The sequence below is a fragment of the Procambarus clarkii genome, chromosome 47 (genome assembly GCF_040958095.1).
Source record: "Procambarus clarkii isolate CNS0578487 chromosome 47, FALCON_Pclarkii_2.0, whole genome shotgun sequence".
Classification (NCBI taxonomy): Eukaryota; Metazoa; Arthropoda; class Malacostraca; order Decapoda; family Cambaridae; genus Procambarus; species Procambarus clarkii.
Genome location: NC_091196.1, coordinates 22,996,944 through 23,020,941, shown reverse-complemented (window position 1 = coordinate 23,020,941; position 23,998 = coordinate 22,996,944). Strand labels below are relative to the sequence as shown.

Here is a 23,998-nt window from a genome sequence, read left to right as displayed (position 1 = left end):
AACAAACTTGTGACAAATACAAGACAGAACACAGAACAATGGGTATTAATTGGATATATGAGAGCATAAGAATGGAAGTAACTGCAAAGGACCTATTGGCCCAAACTTCCTCTTGATGCTTCTATATTGGTACGGAGTCTTGAAGTGGGTAGAATATAATTGTGCATTAATTGGCTGTTGACTTTTTTATGTGTAGTCCTTCGCAGATGTCGAGCCGACTGCTATCGCTGTATCTATCGATGATTTCTGTGTTGTTTGTTAAGACTTCTCTGGTGATGGTCTAATTAGGTGTTTGTTCACCGTGGAGTGTTACCCAAGGTTGAGGGAAAATCATGTTTACTCTGACGGTTCAGTCCCCCCCCCCCCTTCAACAGGATGCACTGCAGCAACCTTCAGGTTTATATAAATAATACATGCACATGGGCTATCAGTGTCAGGTTGCACTGATAGCCAGTGTGCGGTTTAATTCTACCCTAACAGAACTAGCTGCACTACAACTAATTATCTGTACATTTAATATAGTCCGGAGTAGCTGTATAAATGCGTACGTATATAAGTTTATAAAATGCATATAAAGCGTGTATACACTAGATCATTTTGCATTGAATTATAGAGACAAATGATATCACTAATGTTAAAGAAATGGCCTATATATTTAATCCTGAATTATACACTTTCCAAAATCTCATTAGTGCTTCAAGTTTTCCGACTGAATGTAGACAGTATACATGACTATGCATAATAACATTAACGATAATGCTATTGTCATACTGCCACCATTCCTATTAATAGTATTAGTTTGTCTATTTACTAACAGAGTAATGTAATTCTTCCATCACAGGCGTAGAGTAAGGTAATATGTTAGCCCTTTTTAATCTCCAGAAATACTAACGTATTTCTGGAGATTAAAAATATATATATAAATATATATATATATATATATATTTATATATATATATATATATAGTATATTTATATATATATATATATATATATATATATATATATATATATATATATAGTATATTATATATATATATATATATATATATATATATATATATATATAGTATATTTATATATATATATATATATATATATATATATATATATATATATATATATATATATATATATAATATAAAAACTCTAAAGGTGACAGAATAAAATAATATGGCTGCTCTTTTTATATCCATAATGGCTTTTAATAATAAATGAAGAGGAAAGCTTTATATATGAATAGGAAATGGGTACTTGTGTGTCGAGACCTGTCAGCAGAGGCTACGACTGTGTAATTGATCCTCTACATTTATAGCTACGAGAGCATTAACACTTTCATAGGATCATGATAATGGAGGTAACTGCAGAAGACACTCTGGCCCATGCGGGACAGCTCTTGTTTATAAGCGTAGCGTAGGTTAGACATATATATACGACAGCCAAGCTGTCGTACATATATGTCTAACCTACGCTTGAAACAATCCATCAGTCCCACGACTCTGTTATTACCCGGTAATTTGTTCAACTAATCAGCAAACTTATTTCCAAACCAGTACTTACCAAAGGCTTTTCTGACACTAAAATGATCCAATTTGCATGTATTATTTTGTATTCTTTTTTGCGTTAATTTAATTATTGTCTTGGTACTGTAAAAAAAAAGTCCACTACGGGCTCACTATAGCCCGTGCTACTTGGAACTTTTGTTCCGAGTAGCTGAATCTTAAACAACAACAACATGGTGCTGTGTTACGAACCCGATTCCATCGTCGGAGCTTGGAGCAGCGACATCAATGCCATCTGTGAGTCCACTCCCGAAACCCCCACAACATGGACGACGCCATCTAGTGGTGGCAGAAAGACACCAGCAAGAGGCGCTAGATTCCTGTCCTAGTTAGCTCGAGAGGTAGCTGGTGCTGACCTCTGGTGAGGTGGCGCCTAGAAAATCAGCGCCATCTACTGTAGGAGGAGTTGTATGTCTATGTCAGAGATCGTAAGTGGTGTTTCCTAGTGTCCCATGTACTGATGACGTGTCTGTATCCACAGAGTCGACGTAGGGCTGCTGTGGTAGGAGGACAGTCAGTCTACCCAGGGCAGCCAATATCTCTCTACTCCATTCTGCTTTACGGAAGCAGTGAGCCGCCGCCGGAGAAGAACTGTGTAGTGTTCTACTGTCTGCCTGTGAAGTGGCAGTGACAGAATTCAGCGTACCCGGGACTGGCTAGTGGAAGAGATGACTGACAGGTGCTACGGAGGAGTGTAACCAGCGAGTTGCAAGAAGCTCCTGCCAGGGGTTCGGAACCCTTGTATTTGTACGTGAAGAGGCCCAGCAGCGCGAGGCTGATGTTCTCTGCCAGCACCAGGCTGGAGAGTGATTGTGGACGTGCACGAAGAGCACCTGGTGAGACTGTTTTGGCTGCCCCGTGGCTAGGGTAGACTCGTTGGTGTTTCCCAGTACTGGTTGAGGACGGTACAGTGTGTTGAGGAAACACGGTAGCTGACAAGACTGCATCGACTGATCATCGAGGAGCGCTTAATGTCCTATGAGAGAGACATTTGTGTGTATATTAAGTGTAGTAATACTTCCTTTAGGATTATATATGAGGTGATGGGAAAGTGATTATATGTGATTATATTGATAATTGATGAAGTGTCGTATTCAATGCACCTCCCCCATTGTGTTGTACTTGCAAAACTGATTAGCTATTAGTAAGAGGCCAGGCAGCAGGTATTAGGTCTTCTTAATAAGGAATACTGAAAATACATATGATAATCAAAGCGCCGTGCCTGACCTGGCAGCGTTATGTAAAAGGGTTTAAGAATCTCCACAATCCATTCTGCGACCGCTTCTCCGGCTTCGCCTTTCAGTGCATGCAAAATTCATTTCACTTTCACATCTATAATTCTGAACTATCCCAAGCTGTCGTCAGTACGCGGGCAGATATGGCTGGTTCCACACTTTTGGCGATGAAAACTTGTTGGGATTAACAAGGGGAGGATTAACGAGATTAATTGCGTTCACGTTGTTCGCAAGATTCGTCAAGGCTCGCATCAAGTTCATGTAAGTTTATTGAGATAATTAAATACATCCGAAAAGGATTCAGTCGCTTAAGTTATTTATACTTTCCTTCCGTTTCTTAAAGCCGAATATATATATATTAGGTTAGGAAGTATTGGCTGTATTAGACTCCGTTGGGTTTAGTCAAGTTCGTTTGTGTTGGGTTAGGTAAGGTAAGTTTTACAATCCGTTGGCGATTCTTTTTGTGTACGATGTGTCGTGCATCATAACGAAGTTCCCTCTAGGTCAATGACTGACCGTCCCCGGGATGTAACCCACAATTGCCTAACTCTTGGGGTGCCTATTTAACAGTGGCATCAGGTGTAGAAAAACGTACCCAAATATTTCTGCTTGAGACCGACTAGAAGAGTCCAGTCGGTTGTAAGTCGACTGTGGTGGAAAGAGGTGTAAATGCCATTTGTGAAATACTTGGGAATGATAAATGAGAAAGCCTATTATCAAACGAACCGGTTGTGGTCAGAAACAGCAGTTTACAATCACTCAATCGTAAGTTTGTAAGTGGTTGGCCACTTAAAATACCGGAGACATGTGCCCGATGCCCAAGTACATAGTTGGGTATGTCAGAGAAGGAGAGTGGCTGGTGCAGTGAAAGCCATGGTCAGAAAAAACACGGTTTTAATATATACGGTCATAGCTCTGCATGTATTTAATATCTGAATTGCAAATATCTTCATCCTGACTGGAATAAAAACAAAATTACGGCACTTTGCTCCTTATTGCTTGTGATCTGTGGCCTCATGTGTCTTGAAGACCAAGAATGATCTTAGTGCCCCCATATATATTGTGTGTGTGAAACCACAGTGCCATAGTGAATGGCCAGGACATGGTAAAGGACACGACACTCATCACATGCACAGTGATGGAAGGTGCAGGTGATGATTGTGGTGTCCTTTAGTTACGAACACTTGAGGCATATTCATCCCTCTCTCCCTCACACAAATCTGTGTATTTATGTTTGTAGATTAAATTAGTATTTTATAAGCACTACAATCACCTTCTGTGGTTGACTGTTTAATAAATCACCGAATTATATGTTTAATAGATCCCTAACCTTGTCCATGGAGGACAGAAGAAAAATGTACATTTTCTTCTCCGCGAGCGCTTTGGCCGGGAAGGATTTACTGGGCGCGAATCCTTAACTGTAGCCTCAGTTCATCCAGTAGTAAAATGGGTACCTGGTTGTAAAACGATTTGGCGGGTCGTATTCCGGGGAAAATTAGGATTAAGGACTTGCCCGAAACGCTACGCGTGCTGGTGGCTGTACAAGAATGTAGCAACTCTTGTATAATGTATATAAATAAAAAATTTCCTCAGACCTCACCACCCAACTGTTCCTCACGCCTCACTTCGTGCTGGTATTACCGCATGTTGTGAGAAGTTAGTCAACATTGCTCCTCCTTTACATGATCTAGTTCGGGACACACATGTATGCAGGCCAGTAAATTATATTATAATTTTTATTTAAAGAATGTAACAATTATTTTTATTTTGATGACACCCACTCAGCTTGCATGAATGAAAATTGATCACGTTTTCTTAACACACCATTCGTTCAATAATCATTTACATATATAGATTGAGGAGGTAATCGGAATTATTTGTTATATTTTCCCCCCTCAAAATGGCAGGGTAGAGATAGTGTGTCATTAGCGACCGTAGGGGTCGAAGGGTGTGGCAGGTTCCTGGTAGTTGTAGCCGGCGGCGGTGGTGCTGCAGTAGGGCTGGTAGGTGGTGACGGCCGTCTTGGTGTAGACCTGGTCCTTGTACACTGTCGACGTCACGTAGTTCGTGTTGTACACCACTCGTGTCTGATATTGGGTCTTTACTTGGCCAGGAAGCTGCTGGGTTTGGATAATAGTGCTATAGACGGTCTGGTATTGGGTCTGGGCGGGAAGGTATACCACAGAGGGTACCACCAGCTGGCTGTAGATGGTTGTGGGCACCACCTGTGTTGATACCTGGGTCTTCACCACTTGTTGTGGAACGGTAACGGTCCTGGTAACGTACTGCGGCACCTGTTGTGTACTGTAGTAGGTGGAGACCACCTGCTGTACCTGGGTGCGGGTCACGTACTGTGTCTGGGTGTTGGTGACCACCACCTGGGAGTAGATGGTGGTGGTGACGGGAACCACCTGGGTGGAAGTGATGTACTGGGTCTGGCCTGGCTGGGTGATGGTCTGGGTGACGACGTTGGTTCTGACTACAGTTTGTGTTTTGTAGACATCTGGACCTGGTATTACCACGGTGGAGTAGATGGTGCTGTACTGGGTATTGTAAATGGTGCGGGTCTGTCCAGGAAGCTGTTGAGTCTTGGTCACATACTGGGTCTGGTAGACTGTGCTGATTACCTGCTGAGGAACCACTAAGGTTGACACCACGTTCCTGACAATAGTTGTGGGTATTTGTTGTATCCGGGTTTCATACTGTGTCTGATACTGCACCACGGTGCTCACGACGTCCTGCGTACGGGTGACGTAGTTGACCTGAGGAGGCAGGGTGATGACCTGTGTGCGCACGTTGTCCTGGGTTCTGGTATGGATCACCGTCTCGTACTTGATGGACGGCACCACTTGGGTTCTGACCACTTCCGAGAAGACAGTGGTGTAGACCTGCTGTGTACGGTAGGAGGTCTGAGTGAGGTACCGGACGTCGTTGTTGTAGACGGTGGAAGGGACCACCACAGTGGAGTACTGTATCTGAGTGCTGTAGATGGTGGACGGCTGGCAGGGCTTGGGTGGAGGCGGTGGCAGATACCCTCCTCCTAGAGACGACTGTAAATCGATGGCGTTTCCCAGTAGTTCCCGTCGATTTCTGTGAACTGAGCTTCCCTGGGAGAGGCCCACCACCAGGCACAGAAGAAGGGCCCGCATTGTTTCTGAAGGATCATGAAACGTAGCATTAAATCATGTGGTAAAACTATAATGAAAAAGTGCATATAACATTATAAACTAATTTGACATATACTTACGTGCACATCGACGGCTGGAGCCAGCATACCATCGGGTAATTACACAGAAAACTAGAATTACTTTTTAGATTTATTTAACTGTATTACATACAATAATAGAATTTTATCTTTTTCATGGAAACTTAAACTTATTTTTGTAATGTTTTACGATTTTTCTGATGTTGATACACTTTTAATCATGTATAACAACTGATCTTTTATATATATCGACTACTTTCCGTAGTTAAAAGGAACAGCCGGAGAGTCGTAGTTGTATCCGGTCTGGCCGCATGTGGCGGTAACGGTCCGAGTGACGACCACCTGTTGCGGTCTGTTGACGGTCTGGTAGACCACCTGTTGTTGCTGCTGTGTCTGAAGCACCTCTTTGGTCACATATCGGTCTTGACCAGGCACTTGGACCACCGAGGTCTGGTATTGTTGCTGGGTTTTGATTACGGGAGCTGGTGTGACGTATTGAGTTTTGACTACGGTCTGTACCTGAGTGTAGGGCTGAACCCTGGTCTCGTAGCGGGTAGTGTAGATGGTATTGTATATCACTTGCGTTGTCAAGACCTCCTGGGGAACCACCTGGGTCTGTATCTTGGTCTGAGTAACGTAATTGGTGTTGTAGACGACCTGCTCGCGAGTAAGGTAGTAGGTCTGGTAGCGAGTGTTGACAACAGTGTATGGGATGACCTGCTGCCGTTGAACTATGCTGGTTTTGTAGACATTCTGGCCGGGGATGACCTGTGTCTGGACTCGCTGTTCGTACTGGGTTGACGTGACGTAGCGGGTGTTACCGGGCGCCTGACGTTGGACAACGGAGGTCTGGTACTGGGTCTGGTAACGTGTCTGCACTACATCCCGGCCGGGGATGGACACCACTTGAGTTTGTTGCTGTACCTTCGTTTCGTAGTTGACTACTGGCTGGTATATGGTCTGGACCTGCGTGCGAGTGACCTCCACCGGCACCACCTGTGTTTGAACCTGTGTACGAGTCACGTAATTAACCTGTGGTACTACGCGAGTGGAGGTAACGTACACTGTCTTGTAAACGGGCGGGCTTGGGACGGTTTGTGTTACTATTCTGTCAATGTAACGATCAGATGTCTGCTGAATCACGCTGGTTTGGTACTGGACCTGAGTGACGAGGCGAGTCTGGTAGAATGTGGTGGGAATTACTTGCTCTTGAACCAGAGTTGTGGTTACATACTGCGTGTTGACTTGGTTGACGGTCTGTACGTAGACTGAGGTCTGATAGCGGGTGTCGTACACGACCGACGACACGGGAGGACAGTAGGGTGGCGGGGGTGGCGGCGGCAGGTAGCCTCCCTGAGGAGTGGCCGAGGCCAGGGCCGCCACCAGCAGCGTCGCCGTCAAACGCCACATCCTGCAAAGAGAAATGCCACAGGTTAGAGCAGCGGTGATTGGAACCCCCCGCGTCTCGGCAACTCATTTGGGAATAAAGTCCAATCACGCGCCGCTCCCTCTGTGCAATTTCTCTATGCTTTGTGGGCTGACCCGAGAGGACTTTATCGCCCAGATGAGCCGCGAGGCGCTGACCTGGTGGTTGCTTGCTTGCTTGCTCAAGAGCACTTTTACCTGACGCAATCTGCGCCTCTCCTGTGTGAATGGAACGCCAGCCTCCACGACTGGCACTTTCAATCACATATGCTTATTCCTTACTTTCTCTTTTGTGCTGCAATCTTTCTTAAACCAAGTAGTGAAACTACTTTAAATTCTATTTAACATAATTTGCTCTAAAACTGTTCGTGGATTTAGAGTAATCTAAAAAAAAGAGAAAAAAAGAAAGGGGAATGTTCAGTTATTTTACTCTAACATGACTCGTGTGGGGATAGCTTTCGTGTGACCCTAACTTCAGACAATGCTTCCTGTAGTTCACTGTCTGCGCCTCAGGGGGTGTGAGGGGAGCGTGATTGGACGGGGGGTTGGAGGGGGGAGATGCACACAAGAAAGAATTTCCGGAGTGGGGTGACGAAGCACAATAGCGTACAGTAGCCTAGAGAGTTCTAGCCTATATTGCTGTAGCTTGGGGGACCAGAGCCTAGGAAGCTGTAGCATAAGTAACTTATAGCCTCGGTGAATGGGTTCAAGTTCATGTGAGACAGTTTCTTGGAGGGGGATTGGTGCTCGGGCATGTGTGTGTATTTACTATTTATGTCTGAAGAATCGAGCTATTAGCTCTTAGACCTCGCTTTTCTAACCAATCTATTTTTCCTCAATTTATCTACTCTTTTTTTTAACACGAACACACACATATTCTCAGGAAGCAGCCCGTAGCAGCTGTCTAATTCTCAGGTACTCATTTACTGCTAGGTGAAAGGGGGAAAAGAAACTCTGCCCATTTGTGTCCGCCTTGGCCGGGAATCGAACCCGGGCCCTAAGGACTTCGACCCTCTTCCACTGCACCACTCAGCTGCGAGGCCCCTGTGTGTGTGTGTGTGTGTGTGTGTGTGTGTGTGTGTGTGTGTGTGTGTGTGTGTGTGTGTGTGTGTGTGTGTGTGTGTGTGTGTGTGTGTGAAGAGTGGTGACCAGTGTTGACCAGACCACACACTAGAAGGTGAAGGGACGACGACGTTTCGGTCCGTCCTGGACCATTCTCAAGTCTAAACATACTTTAGCCACGTTATTGTGACTCATCGCCTGATGACCAGTGTGGCTAACGGAGTAATCTGCGTGCGGGTCTGTGTGGTAACGATACTTGGACAAATTAGCGCAGGCTGCAATTATGAGTTAACTAGATGGAAGAACTGACAAAATCATGATAAACAATGCTGAAGGACATAGTCACGCAGAGGTGAGGATCAGCAGAGTCGCGAGTAGTCTGAGGAATATCATGCGTTAATGGAAGTGAAGATTCTTGATAAGAGTGAAGAATATCTCAAGATGGAGATTGACTAACTTGGCCAGTATTGCGTTGCCAGTTGCCTGTCTAGCTCACCCACGACTGGTGCCGATTACAGACCCAGTTCAACCCCGCCTGTACCCGAGTACAAAGCTGACTCGCCCACTTCTGGGTCAGATGTGCCTATGGGTATAGACCCGGCTCAACCTAATGTTGAGTGAGTGGCGTAAGCCGTCAGGAAATGAGAGATAGGATTGTTGATCAAGTAATGATGAACTGAGCAGTCGTTGCCCGACAGTTCGAAGAGGGCAATGCTCTGATAACGACGTGATGGTTAAAAAATTGAGATTGGTAAGAGAGGAGTGACTTAATCACACTTTGCAAGACAAAGTGGTAGTCAGATCTGGGAAGACAAAGTGGTAGTCAGATCTGGGAAGACAAAGTGGTAGTCAGATCTGGGAAGACAAAGTGGTAATCAGATCTGGGAAGATAAAGTCAGACAACAGCGGTAGAAAAAGATGAAGAGTGAAAGATGACACAAGAAGAGGTTACGAAAGATATGATTGCCTGAACGCTGGAATTACCTGGACATTTAAAGAGCGGAACAGCGCAAACTTTATAGACAATCTTAACACACTCAAACCAACACTTTCTGTATTTCAACAGTGAGATCCGGAAGGAAAGTTAGGAGTCATGTCGAGAAATGAGTCAGGATCACCTCATTATGTACTGATTGGTGTATCAGTCATGTCTAGAGGCGAGGCGAAGGACAGTGCCCTTCGCCTACATTTAACGCATTTAACGTAATTTTCTCCATTTTTGGTGGGTGGGTGGGGGGGGGGGGGGTGGAGTATTCCTATATGTATAATTTGTTAAAATATTTAATATTTGTCTGTCGGGTAAATACTTGCTGATTTATACGCAGTTAGGTTGGGCGTTAGCTCCAGGGTTCTGTTTCCACACCTTCACAACCTTGTGTGTATATGCGTATTCACTTATTTGTGAATTAGGTGAAAGCAGGATCGAGCTTTCAGCTCCTGGACCCTGCCTTTCCAGCCGCAGGTTGTGTTATGTAATGACTCGACCTATTTGCTCTTCCATCAGTACTAGTCCCAACTACTGACCTTTCTCAGATTGCAGAACATAATTGCTGTCTAATTCCTAGGTACCTATAAACTCCTAGATGATCAGGTCATCAGGTGGAAGGAAACGTCGCCCAAACGCTTCTGTCCTGTTACGGGGATCGATTTCGCGGTCCTTGGTTTTGAGCCCACGACGTAGCCCACTGCACTACAGTGTATGTATGTTTATGCGTACGTGCGTGCACTAGCATTCGCCCTGGGGAAGGACGTCTCAGCCCTGTTGCCTAGACAGTCCACTGGACAGTTTCCCGCGGCGTACCTGTGTCAGCAACCCCAGCTTGGCGCTCCATACACCTTGGCGTATAGTACCTTACCCGCTACACCACACTGACTGACTGGATAAGTGAGTCACTCGAGCACAGAAGAACTAGGTAATATTACCTGCATAGGTAATTTTTAATATATATATATATTCCATTGGAGACTTTCGGCGCCGTGGAGACCTGCTGCATGGGTAACAGCTTCTCCTCCGTATCAACCTACCCTGGCTTTGCGCCCTAGAGCCCTGGAGAGGCCACTCCAGACCGACAACCAGAGCGCAACTCCGTAGTCTCCCGAGACTGATGGATGCCTACTACTATATATATACTGGAGCACAGGAGAAATAGGCAATATACGCCCTGAGTTATATCAACTGTTTACCACACTAGTGTGGATGTAACATATCATTCAGTTATATGACTCTGAGCGTGGATAATCTAATTCCCCTGTGCTCAAGAGGCAGCCACGGGGATGACAAGTTCCACTGACTAGCAGTTAGTTGTCTTAGAATTTCTCCCTTACAAGGCTAGCCCAATAATGCAGTTGATAGAGCGTATGTTTCCCATGCTGGTGGTTAGGTGGTCGAGGCTCCTAATACCCGAGGTGAATGAAATACACACACACACACACACACACACACACACACACACACACACACACACACACACACACACACACACACACACACACAGAATGACTACAGTGAAATTGAAAAAACAAACAGCTTGAGCGCTTACGACTCGTGCTTTGAAGTCATCTTCAGTAGCTGCACCAGCAGCTGAAGATAACTTGAAAACCTGAGTCGAAAGCACATTTAGCTGTAATTTTTTTTTCCAATTTCACTGTGGTCATTCTGCATACTGAAGATCAGTGTTTGTGATCATTGTGGCGTGTGCGCGCGCGCGCGTTCACTAAAGACACATCCGTTGGATGTTATCAGTGCTGGTCCAATTCTTTCCGGTGAGCTCCGTATCCACAGGGTGAGCGTCTGTAGCTGTTCCACGCACTATAAAGCCAACATGTATATATTCACTTATTTGTATCGCCAAAACTTTCCTCTGGTACTCGGGTCAATAGAACTTTGTCTTTTTCACACACTTCTCAATTCAAAACAGAAGCCCTCAGTGGCGTCTTGAGGACATCACCGATGGTGTACGAGCTTCCTCCAGGGCTGCTCCTCGTGTCTCGAGGAGCACCTTGGAGGGCGAGGAGCACCGCGGAGGACGAGAGCGAACACACAGTCGAGCACCCACCTTTGTATTGAGATAAGCTGGGCAGAAGCGAGCACGAAGAGTGGCTCAGGCAGTGTGCCGTGTATGACCCGTTCACCATTATATATAGCGGCCACGTCTGGAGAAGGGAAGGGCTGCGGGGCTAGGAGGGGGGGGAAGGGGAGGGAGGAAGGAACATGAGGAAAAGAAAACCTAGCGAGTGAGAGGTGTGGGGGGGGGGGGCTTTGGGAGATTGGCAACGGTGCAGGGTCACTGCAATAGGCCTAGGAACTCTAGGCCTATTTCACACTATTTTGTGACTAAAATAGCATATATGTGAGCTATACTAGGCCTAGGAAAGTTTAGGTTTGGCTTTTGTTTTTGTCGTGTCTGCTACAATATTAATGATACAGAACGTGAACCACTGAACATCGTCGGCTTCAACAGTCCACTTTCGTACATTCGATCACTAAGGTTTCCCATGTTCCCTCCCCCCTTTTTTCATTTTTCAACACAATTTATTCTTTAATATCAGTTATTATTAGGTTTTTAGTCTAAGTGTTTTTTTTTTCCCACATCTTGCCCGAAACGCTGTACGTATTAGTGGCTTTAGGTATTGTATGTATTAGCTCTATGTATAAATCCAACATTATGTTTGTAACTCATCTTCTATGTATGTACTTTTACCTGAATACAAATTTGAATTTAAATTGAATTTGAAGTTATTGTTGGTACTATCATTGATGTGGGTTGAGTTATTTGCTAAGCAGAACTTTGACACTAGTATTCTGATTTAAATAGTTATTCACAGCTGTTCCCACTGATAAATGGCTACTGATTGGTTACCACTGAAAGGTAGTCACTGATAGACAGCCGATAATAGGTAAGCATTGATAGGTAGTCACTGATAGACAGCTGATAATAGGTAAGCATTGATAGGTAGTCACTGATAGACAGCTGATAATAGGTAAGCATTGATAGGTAGTTACTGATAGGCAGCCGATGATAGGTAGTCACTGATAGATAAACACAGATAGATAGATAGAGGATAGATAGGAGGATAAGAAGATAGAAGGATAGAAGCACAAACCAGTGAATCTGTACGATGGTACAACATGGTTGCAGCTGGCAATCCCAATCATTATGGCCGAAGAGGAGGAGGACGAGGGAGAGAATCAGTAATAGCGAGAATCCGGCTTGGATACAAATATCCATGGAGATATTGAATGGAAACAACAGTTGATCAGCGAAGTTGCAGAATCTGTGGTGAGAGTGACACCGCCTTGAACACTATCTGCGTGAATGTGAACATCTGAGAGAAATCAGAATTATGTGTAGAATAATAAACCCCACATTGTTTGAGTTAGGAAAACACTATTTGTTAAATATTAATACTGTTCTAAGATTCCCCCATTTTGCACCCGCTAGATAACGTAAGCTTTTAAGAGTTGATAGATGTTAATCTTCTTGTTTGAGGAGCTGTTCACTTGAGACAGTTAAGCAAGTACCAGCTAGTGTCTGGGTTTATCTTGAGATGATTTCGAGGCTTTAGTGTCCCCGCGGCCCGGTTCTCGACCAGGCCTCCACCCCCAGGAAGCAGCCCGTGACAGCTGACTAACACCCAGGTACCTATTTACTGCTAGGTAACAGGGCATAGGGTGAAAGAAACTCTGCCCATTGTTTCTCGCCGGCGCTCGGGATCGAACCCGGGACCACAGAATCACAGTCCAGCGTGCTGTCCGCTCGGCTAACCGGCTCGACCGGACCGACCGGTACAAGTGACAGGATGAACAACCCAGCAGGTTTTCTTCCTTTGGGGAGTGTTGTACATGCTGCTATGGCGGTATGTCCACTCACAAGATGAGTGTCGCTGCCCAATAAACTCGCCCCTCGGGGCAAAATTAAAATTATTACTTAGGTACGTTTTCTTTGGTGTTTGCGAAGGTAAAACTGCACTATTTATGTGCACTTAATTACCGCAATAATTTATTATATGTTTTATAGTTTTAGGCTGAAGGCTTATTAACGATTGAAGGCCTAATACGAGGATTGTTTAATTTGCCTCCATCAATATCAATTGCTCGTCCTATTAGAACCCTCGTAACAATCCTACGCTTGTCCCCGTGGCGCAGTGCTAAAGCACTCGTCCGGCGCTTCACGAACAAATTGGCCTGGGTTCGTATCCTGGCTGGGGAGGATTGACTGGACACCAATCCTTAACTGTATGCCTGTGTTCACCCTGCAGTGAATGGGTACCTGGTTGTTAAACGTTTTGACGGGTCGTATTCCGGGAAAAATTAGGATTAAGGACCTGCCCGAAACGCTGTGCGTGCTGGTGGCTGTACAAGAATGTAAGAACTCTTGTATGTGTATATATATATATATATATATATATATATATATATATATATATATATATATATATATATATATATATATATATATATATATATAAAATATGTGCACTAACTTGCTTAAACTCGCAAGTTTGAAGTTAAACAACTTTAGACAACAACCCCCACCAGGAGATTCAAACCCTAGCCAGCACAGATGCTTCACAACACCTGGCATAGCTGGTACGCCTTTAACCCACTACACCACACTCAGACCCTTAAAAGAGATGGAAATTTCGGGGTATTTAACCCCCTCCAAATATCCCTACCTCCCAAGGGCACTAGAGCAAGTGAGAGGTCGCTGACGTTTTTCATCAAGCTCCTGTTAATATAGGAGAACACTGTGTCTGGTCTCCAGGCGCATATGCAACTGAAAACTCACACCCCAGAAGTGACTCGAACCCATATTGCCAGAAGCACTATGCAACTGGTGTACAGGACACCTTCACTACTCGACCATCGATCATTTGGGCGTTTTTGGCTGTTGTCAGGTCTGCTACAACTGAGGTTCCCTTTGTGGTGGACACCTAGCTGTAGCCAAACTTCTTTTGAAGATGGACGTTATGCAAAGGAACTTTTTAACGCAACATGTGAAAGAAACGAGAGAGCGGAGATGATACACCTTGTCTATTGGACCTGATCGTTACCCAGAATGAGGAAGACATCGAAAACTTGGAGCATGAAATACCAGTAGGAGTCGCGGAAAGGGAAGTCGACTACAGAAAAGGGAATTACATGAGAGTAATAGAGTATCTGGATAAAGCACAGTGGGAGAATTTTGATAGAAGACTAGTCCAAGAAATGATGAATCAAGTCAGACGGAGATGGAAAGAACCCGAAAAGAGGCACCAGCAATAATGGGGAAAATATTTGAGTGAAATGTAACGTACCAATGACAAGATATTGTAAGATATTGATGGCAAGATATTGTAACATGCCAATGGTTCAATGGACAATGACAAGAAGCTAAAATAAAAAGCAGGAGGAAATGGAGAAATACAGAGGACAGAGTTGAGAAGAAAACTCGGATATATGTACGTAATACATACAAGAATATATAAACATGAGAGTATTTGAAAAAAATATAGAAATGACAATCCATCCAACAAGCGTAATTAGTTTATAGTTATACATGAAGAAAGAGGATTGTTAATGACAGTGACTAGACTGCACAAGAAAGGAAGAATCCAGGAAATGATAAGGAAATTTGTAAGGAACTAAATGCCAGTTGTTCATGGTGTGTTCAATATTGAGTCGGGTCACCTTCTAGTGCTAAGAGAGGAGGTAGCCCTAATGAAAGAATGGTAGATATTGCGATAACAGCAGAAGAAATTAGATAACTTTCAGAAATAAAGAGAAAGAGTTCAAAAGGCGTGACGCTGAACAGTGAAACTCACGTCTCCAAGACTAAGATGAAACTGAAGCTATTGGACCCAACGGTGCATCACAATGGATGTTAAAAGAAACTACACAGGCCCCTCAAAATACCCCTTGCTCCGGTGCTTAATGATTTAATTGCGAAGGCAGATTTGCCAAGCTGCTGGAAGATTCCAAATGTGGTACCAATATACAAGAAAGAAATAGCGATTAGGCACTGAGCCTTAGCAGGAGGAACCAGCATCACTGACAAGCATCCCATGCAATGTTCTCGAATATAATTATTAGTAATAAGACTTGTAAAACACTTAGACATGATAACGTTTGCAAATAAGCAGCACCATGGCTGTAGGGAAGTAAAATGACACCTAGCGAACATATTGGAATTATTTGATAAAGTAACCAAAATAGAATTCTATTTTATATTCTTTGTTTGATCCTGTTTTCTAAGGTGTTTTCTAAGGCTGGTAAGTTAGTTCCATTCTTAAATTCATATGGACGCGTCCATATAGGTGCTCCCATCTTTGTACTGAGAGCATCATTATGTGACACTTGGAGATTCTCCCATAGGTTATCACTGAGGGATGTAAGAGCAGGAGCTGACACTGACTTTGTCCTTGAACTTATAAGTTAGTTATACGCTTGATGGTTATACTGTGGTTATACCTGTGGTTATACGCTTGACTGTCAGCACCTTACACCTCTCTCAAAATTTGGGTTATTTTTTAATTCAACGTAAATTTTCCCAGACTACCAGCAGGCCTTAACCTCAAACACTTCAGGACGCATTATTACTGCAGTGTGTCTACTCACCTAGTTGTTCTTGCGGGGGTTGAGCTGCTTCTCTTTGGTCCCGCCTCTCAGCTCTCAATCAACTGGTGTACAGATTCTTGAGCCTACTAGGCCCTATCAAATCTACATTTTAAACTGTGCATGGAGTCTGCCTCCACCACATCACTGCTTAATGCATTCCATTTGTTAACTACTCTGACACTGAACAAATTTTTTCTAATGTCTCTGTGGCTCATTTGGGTACTAAGTTTCCACCGTGTCCCCTTGTTCTCGTTCACCCCGTGCTAAATAGTCTGTCCACTCTTTTAATTCACCTGAGGATTTTGTAAGTGGTTATCATGTTTCCTCTTACTCTCTGTCTTGCAGGGACGTGAGGTTTAGCTCCCGTAGCCTTTCCTTCGTAGCTCATACCTCTCAATTCTGGGACTATAGTCTGGTGGCATATCTCTGAATCTTCTCTAACGTTGTCTGGTGTTTAACTAGATATGGACTCCAGACTGCCGCTGCATACTCCAAGATTGGTCTGACATAAATGTTAAACAAGGTCCTGAGCGATTCCTTACACAAGTTTCTATATTCTGTTTCTATATTTCTGTAGGTGTGTGTGTGGGTGTGTACTCACCTAATTGTACTCACCTAATTGTGCTTGCGGGGGTTGAGCTCTGGCTCTTTGGTCCCGCCTCTCAACCGTCAATCAACAGGTGTACAGATTCCTGAGCCTATTGGGCTCTATCATATCTACATTTGAAACTGTGAATGGAGTCAGCCTCCACCACATCACTTCCTAATGCATTCCATTTGCTAACTACTCTGACACTGAAAAAGTTCTTTCTAACGTCTCTGTGGCTCATTTGGGTACTCAGCTTCCACCTGTGTCCCCTTGTTCGCGTCCCACCAGTGTTGAAAAGTTCGTCCTTGTTTACCCGGTCGATTCCCCTGAGGATTTTGTAGGTTGTGATCATGTTATTTATTTACTACAGCTGTGTGTGTGTGTGTGTGTGTGTGTGTGTGTGTGTGTGTGTGTGTGTGTGTGTGTGTGTGTGTGTGTGTGTGTGTGTGTGTGTATGTGTGTGTGTTACTCGACTAGGTACTCAATAGTCGCTACAACATCTCGTGTACCTACATGTTCTCTGTCTTAATAAATATTAAGTCCAGTACACCAAGTCCAAACTTTATGGACTTTGTGTCCCTAATTCTTTTCGTTATATTGTGCTTCTTATGCAGTGTATAATTATATTGTTTACGTCTTAGCTGTTATTATAACTTTCTCTTTCAGAAGTAATGTTTGTGTGTAAAGAATTATGAATAAAGTGAAAAAAACTGCAGCCAGTTCTTAAAAACTGTAGAGTGATCTGTCTTGCGGTTATCTTGAGATAATTTCGGGGTTTAGCGTCCCCGCGGCCCGGTCCTTGACCAGGCCTCCTTTTTGTTACACACTCCCAGGAAAGCAGCCCGTAGCAACTGTCTAACTCCCAGCTACCTATTTACTGCTAGGTAACAGGGGTATCAGGGTGAAAGAAACTCTGCACATTTGTTTCCGACTCCACCGGGGATCGAACCCGGAACCTCGGGACTACGATTCCGAAGAGCTGTCCACTCAGCTGTCAGGCCCCTGACAGATCAACATCACCTGAGACAGGTGATGTCTCAGGTCAACACCTTTCTCGTTTGATTAAGTGAGCAGTGTACTCGGAGTAATCTGCGTGTGATCAGTGACTGTGTGTGATTCAACTTTGATCTGATATGAATAAAACATAAACGAGAGGTGAAAGTGAGAGTGTTCTACTGACCTTGGAGGACAGAGTTCCGATGAAACTAGGTGTTTGTTCACCGTGGAGTGTTACCCAAGGTTGAGGGAAAATCATGTTTACTCTGACGGTTCAGTCCCCCCGTCAACAAGACGCACTGCAGCAACCTTCAGGTTTATATAAATATTACTTGCACATGGCCTATCAGTGTCAGGTTGCACTGATAGTCCATGTGCGGTTTAATTCTATCCTAACAGAACTAGCTGCACTACAGCTAGCTGCACTACAACTAATTATCTGTACATCGTGTATGAAAGTCTGGTCTTCACGTGTGTTAATTCGTCTGCAAGATATACTGCAACAAGTAGCAAGTAATATCACTGTTAAATATCCTGCTTTCCGCACAAAATATTTGATTGAGAATCAGTTTTGTATGTATACCGTCTCTTGCAAGTGTAACTCATCACGAGGACAAACATAGCAGCTAAGATAGTATGTATAGTACGTTGCTTTAAAGTTTCAAGTCTGATAAAGTTGCAGGTTATTTACATGTGATATCTGTATATATAGGCAGGGCAAAGCGTCTTCCAGACAGTGTGACATAGTAATTGACAGGATTAGTTTAAGCTCTCGTTACCTGTAGCAGGTAATGAGCAGGAAATTGGTCATGATGTCTCACACTACGTTATCAAACTACCAGTGATAAGGTCTAAACTAATGACTGGTAGTTTGATAACGTAGTGTGAGACATAAATTGCTTCAAGAAGCAATTGCTTTCTTGAAGCAATTCACATAAGAATAGAACAACCTACCATGAACACCCAAATCACAGAACTATTTACTCTACCCACCATGAGAGTAAGGACAAGACCAGAACATAACGATGCCAACACAGAAGACACTCTTCAACATAACTGGCCAATTACACTTGATTAATCTTTGTATGTAGATAGGAGCTGCCTCGTATGGGCCAATAGGCCTTCCGCAGTTACCTCTATTCTTATGTTCTTATGTTTCACCCCCCCCCCATTTATCCCTTATGTATCCCCCCATGTTTTCACCTTTATTGTCTTATCACCTGACCCAGTGCGGGTATAAAATCAACCAGTCCTGAAAATTCTTTTCACTTGAGAATGAACCATGGAGGTTCGAAACGTTGTGCAAATTGTATAAATAAGTGTAATACATTCTATAGTAATTCACTTCTTTTCTTCACCTTGAAATTACGAAAATGAGTTTTGGAGAACTCCTATTTCAGCTAAGCCCTGATGCTAAGAAAATAGTTAGAGGGATAGAAGCCCTAAATCAGAAGATAGTAAATACAGAATATGCGGTCATATTCAATGAGACATGTTTAAAACAAAACCTGCTGCCAGTATACACCAATATATATATATATATATATATATATATATATATATATATATATATATATATATATATATATATATATATATATATATATATATATATATATATATACACACTACGGCTACGACTGTGTAATTGATCCTTGTAATTGAAACAATCCATCAGTCCCACGACTCTGTTATTACCCGGTAATTTGTTCAACTAATCAGCAAACTTATTTCCAAACCAGTACTTACCAAAGGCTTTTCTGACACTAAAATGATCCAATTTGCATGTATTATATTGTATTCTTTTTTGCGTTAATTTAATTATCGTCTTGGTACTGTAAAAAAAGGTCCACTTCGGGCTCACCATAGCCCGTGCTACTTGGCACTTTTGTTCCGAGTAGCTGAATCTTAAACAACAACAACATGGTGCTGTGTTACGAACCCGATTCCATCGTCGGAGCTTGGAGCAGCGACATCAATGCCATCTGTGAGTCCGCTCCCGAAACCCCCACAACATGGACGACGCCATCTAGTGGTGGCAGGAAGACACCAGCAAGAGGCGCTAGATTCCTGTCCTAGTTAGCGCGAGAGGTAGCTGGTGCTGACCTCTGGTGAGGTCAGCACCAGCGCCTAGAAAATCAGCGCCATCTATTGCAGGAGGAGTTGTATGTCTATGTCAGAGACCGTAAGTGGTGTTTCCTAGTGTTCCATGTACTGACCAGTGTACTGATGACGTGTCTGTATCCACAGAGTCGACGTAGGGGCTGCTGTGGTAGGAGGACAGTCTACCCAGGGCAGCCAATATCTCTCTACTCCATTCTGCTCTACGGAAGCAGTGAGCCGCCGCCGGAGAAGAACTGTGTAGTGTTCTACTGTCTGCCTGTGAAGTGGCAGTGACAGAATTCGGCGTACCCGGGACTGGCTAGCGGAAGAGATGACTGACAGGTGCTACGGAGGAGCGTAACCAGCGAGTTGCAAGAAGCTCCTGCCAGGGGTTCGGTACCCTTGTATTTGTACGTGAAGAGGCCCAGCAGCGCGAGGCTGATGTTCTCTGCCAGCACCAGGCTGGAGAGTGATTGTAGGCGTGCACGAAGAGCACCTGGTGAGACTGTTTTGGCTGGCCCATGGCTAGGGTAGACTCGTTGGTGTTTCCCAGTACTGGTTGAGGACGGTACAGTGTGTTGAGGAAACACGGTAGCTGACAAGACTGCATCGACTGAGCATCAAGGAGTGCTTAATGTCCTATGAGAGAGACACTTGTGTATATATTAAGTGTAGTAATACTTCCTTTAGGATTATATATGAGGTGATGGGAAAGTGATTATATGTGAATATATTAATAATTGATGTCGTATTCAATGCACCTCCCCCATTGTGTTGTACTTGCATTACCGAGCTCACTCCTTGAAAGCCACTACTAACTTGGGGCCGGATACCAGAACTTTAGTTCCACCAGCAAAGAACCCGGTTGCGACCCATTGTGGCCGTAACATACTGTACTTGTTATTTTCTTATGTTTCGTTATTGGAGTCTGACGTGACAGAATGTAACCTTCTTTGATTACTCGAACACTACATTTTGATGTATTATCAAAGGCCAAAAAACTGTTGTACTAAAAATCATAGCGGCTCGCAAAATCGACGTGATATGTCCCGTTTTCTATTCGTGGGTCCTCGGTTAGGTTCGACCAATTTAGTACACCAGTTTAGTGACGTTGTGAACGCTCGATGGGACGGGCTGCTTTGAGAGTCATATATACACACACCTGTATTTTAGTGCAGATATCTTGGCATATAAGATGGCGTTGGGTGTCATTTCCGTCGTGGCTCCTTCCCAAGTCTTGTGACCTGTTGTGGCCAATGACAGATGATCCTGCGCCTGATTGGGCCAAGCATCGTCGCTCTGTTGTGTAGAGGTGCTCATTTCCGGTGCTGTGTGTTGAGCCCCAGTGCTGTGTTCAGCTCCGTGTCACCGACAATCTGGGCGAGACAACAGTACAGAAAGAGTCACATTTAACAACAATCGCCAAAAGGCAAGAAGAAACTGTGGCAAGGTTGTAACACCCCGGAATGCCTGCTCTGTTGAGCGACGAAGTTGCTTCCTATTTTGACTGATGTAAACATTCCTCCTCTCTCCCAGTCCCGCTCCTATGTTTGGTGGAGTCATTATTGGTATGTTGAGAGACATGAAATTATCCAACACTTGCATTTCTTGATGCCAGATAGTCAGGTCTTGTGAGTACATATACGTGTGATCAGCTCTCTTGTTGTTTGGCTGAGGAGCCACAGTCTGAAAGAGATAATCACCTGTTGTGAAGGTGCATCACGACGGCATCCTGACACTATTACAAGTGTCACTGAAAGTGACTACATCCTTTTTAGTAAATTTAACACTTGTATGAAGTCTCTGGTACATCCCTATTTGGACCACTGTATAAAGACCTCACCTTCAAAAGGACATTTATATGCTCGGGGAAGTACAGCACAGAACGACAAAAATCGTCCTAAAAGTCATTTCTTATACGAGGAACGGTTGAGGGCCACAGGACAAACACTTCTGCAAATCAGATATGACAGGGCCGACCTCAAAGACACCTCTAATATACTGAAGTAATTGGAGGATATTAATCAACACGACTACTTTAAAAGATTAAATGTCCCGCATACTTGAAGCTCAACAAGTTACAGTGTTGGACAGAGAACAAGAGATGCTTTTCCACCCATGTGGTTATCAACCCATGGAACCGCCTACCCTCCGTAGCCGCAAATGCCAAGTCGTTACTTTAGTTCATGATCCAGTTAGAAAAACTCCTCAGGAACAGTCGGGGACTTTTGAGAAATCGCCGGCTTTCTGTCCCTATCGAGGTGCCCTCCCCCCTGGGTGAGAGATGGTGGCCCTCAGGTACAGTCTTCTTGTGCACGGTCATCGGTATCATTGCATATTAATGCTTCCAGTAACGGTTGTGTTGAGCGTCCAGCTGGTGGAGGTTGCAGTTGCAGCACCAGATCATTTGTAAACAAGTTTAGTACTCTTGATGCCGACCTTTCTATACCGATACTCTACTTATTGTTCTGCTACTCTACTTGTTTGTTATGACCTTAATACTGATTAGCTATTACTAAGAGGCCAGGCAGCAGGTATTACGTCTTCTCAATAAGGAATACTGAAAATACATACGATTCTGGAAGCGCCGTGCCTGACCTGGCAGCGTTATGTGAAAGGGTTTAAGAATCTCCACAACCCATTCTGTGACCGCTTCTCTGGCTTCGCCTTTCAGTTCATGCAAAATTCATTTCACTTTCACATTATAATTCTGAACTATCCCAAGCTGTCGTCAGTATGCGGGCAGATATGGCTGGTTCCACACTTTTGGCGACGAACACTTGTTAGGATTAACAAGGGGAGGATTAACGAGATTAATTGTGTTCAAGTCGTACTCAAGATTCGTCAAGGCTCGCATCAAGTTCATGTAAACTTATTGAGAAAATAAAATACATCCGAAAAGGATACAGTCGCTTAAGTTATTTATACTTTCCTTCCGTTTCTTAAAACTGTATATTATTATTAGGTTAGGAAGTAATGGCTGTATTAGACTTTGTTGGGTTTAGTTAGGTTCGTTTGTGTTTGGTTAAGGTACGGTAAGTTTTACAATCCGTTGGCGGTTCTTTTTGTGTACGATGTGTCGTGCATCATAACGAAGTTCCCTCTAGGTCAACGACAGACCGTCCCCGGGATGTAACCCACAATTGTCTAACTCTTGGGGTGCCTATTTAACAGTGGCATCAGGTGTAGAAAAACGTACCCAAATATTTCGGCTTGAGACCGACTAGAAGAGTTCAGTCGGTTGTGAGTCGACTGTGGTGGAGAGAGGTGTAATTGCCATTTGTGAAATACTTGGGAATGATGAAGAACTGTAAGTGGTTGGCCACTTAAAATACCGGAGACATGTGCCCGATGCCCAAGTACATAGTTGGGTATGTCAGAGAAGGAGAGTGGCTGGTGCAGTGAAAGTCATGGTCAGAAAAAACACGGTTTTAATATATACGGTCATAGCTCTGCATGTATTTAATATCTGAATTGCAAATATCTTCATCCTGACTGGAATAAAAACAAAATTACGGCACTTTGCTCCTTACTGCTTATGATCTGTAGCCTCATGTGTCTTGAAGACCAAGAATGATCTCAGTACCCCCATATATATTGTGTGTGTGACACCACAGTGCCATAGTGAATGGCCAGGACATGGTAAAGGACACGACACTCATCACATGCACAGTGATGGAAGGTGCAGGTGATGATTGTGGTGTCCTTTAGTTACGAACACTTGAGACCATAATCATTCCTCCCCTCAAGCAAATCTGTGTATGTATGTTTGTAGATTAGATTAGTATTTTATAAGCACTACAATCACCTTCTGTGGTTTTTTGTTCAATAAATCACTGAATTATATGTTTAACAAATCCCTAATCCTGTCCATGGAGGACAGAAGAAAATGTACATTTTCTTCTCCGCGAGCGCTTTGGTTGGGGAGGATTTACTAGGCGTGAATCCTTAACTGTAGCCTCTGTTCACCCAGTAGTAAAATGGGTACCTGGTTGTAAAACGATTTGGCGGGTCGTATTCCGGGGAAGATTAGGATTAAGGACTTTCCCGAAACGCTACGCGTGCTGGTGGCTGTACAAGAATGTAGCAACTCTTGTATAATGTATATAAATAAATAAAATATTTCCTCAGACCTCACCACCCAACCCTTCCTCACGCCTCACTTCGTGCTGGTATTACCGCATGTTGTGAGAAGTTAGTCAACATTGCTCCTCCTTTACATGA

The 23,998-nt window shown here is 43.8% G+C and overlaps 2 protein-coding genes across 3 annotated transcripts in view; one reads left to right on the top strand and one right to left on the bottom strand.

The window, feature by feature from the left end:
- Positions 1–23,998, top strand: part of GatB (glutamyl-tRNA(Gln) amidotransferase subunit B, mitochondrial) — a 449,912-nt gene that overhangs the window by 96,534 nt on the left and 329,380 nt on the right. The window lies entirely within an intron of this gene.
- On the bottom strand, positions 4,532–11,599 carry LOC123762916 (uncharacterized). 2 transcript variants are annotated; one of them, XM_045749691.2, is made up of 2 exons: positions 11,546–11,599; positions 4,532–5,951 (listed from the first exon to the last, which is right to left on the bottom strand). In XM_045749691.2, exon 2 carries the CDS (start codon positions 5,944–5,946, stop codon positions 4,723–4,725), a length of 1,224 nt encoding a protein of 407 aa, XP_045605647.1. In that variant the 5' UTR covers positions 5,947–5,951; positions 11,546–11,599; the 3' UTR covers positions 4,532–4,722. The 2 variants fall into 2 exon arrangements, with proteins under 2 accessions (XP_045605647.1, XP_045605649.1); XM_045749693.2 differs by lacking the exon at positions 4,532–5,951 and adding an exon at positions 6,102–7,413 and having other exon boundaries at positions 11,546–11,592.

Bases quoted from the DNA above. Each gene is read 5' to 3' on its own strand.
- LOC123762916 (XM_045749691.2), bottom strand. From the start codon at position 5,946: ATGCGGGCCCTTCTTCTGTGCCTGGTGGTGGGCCTCTCCCAGGGAAGC.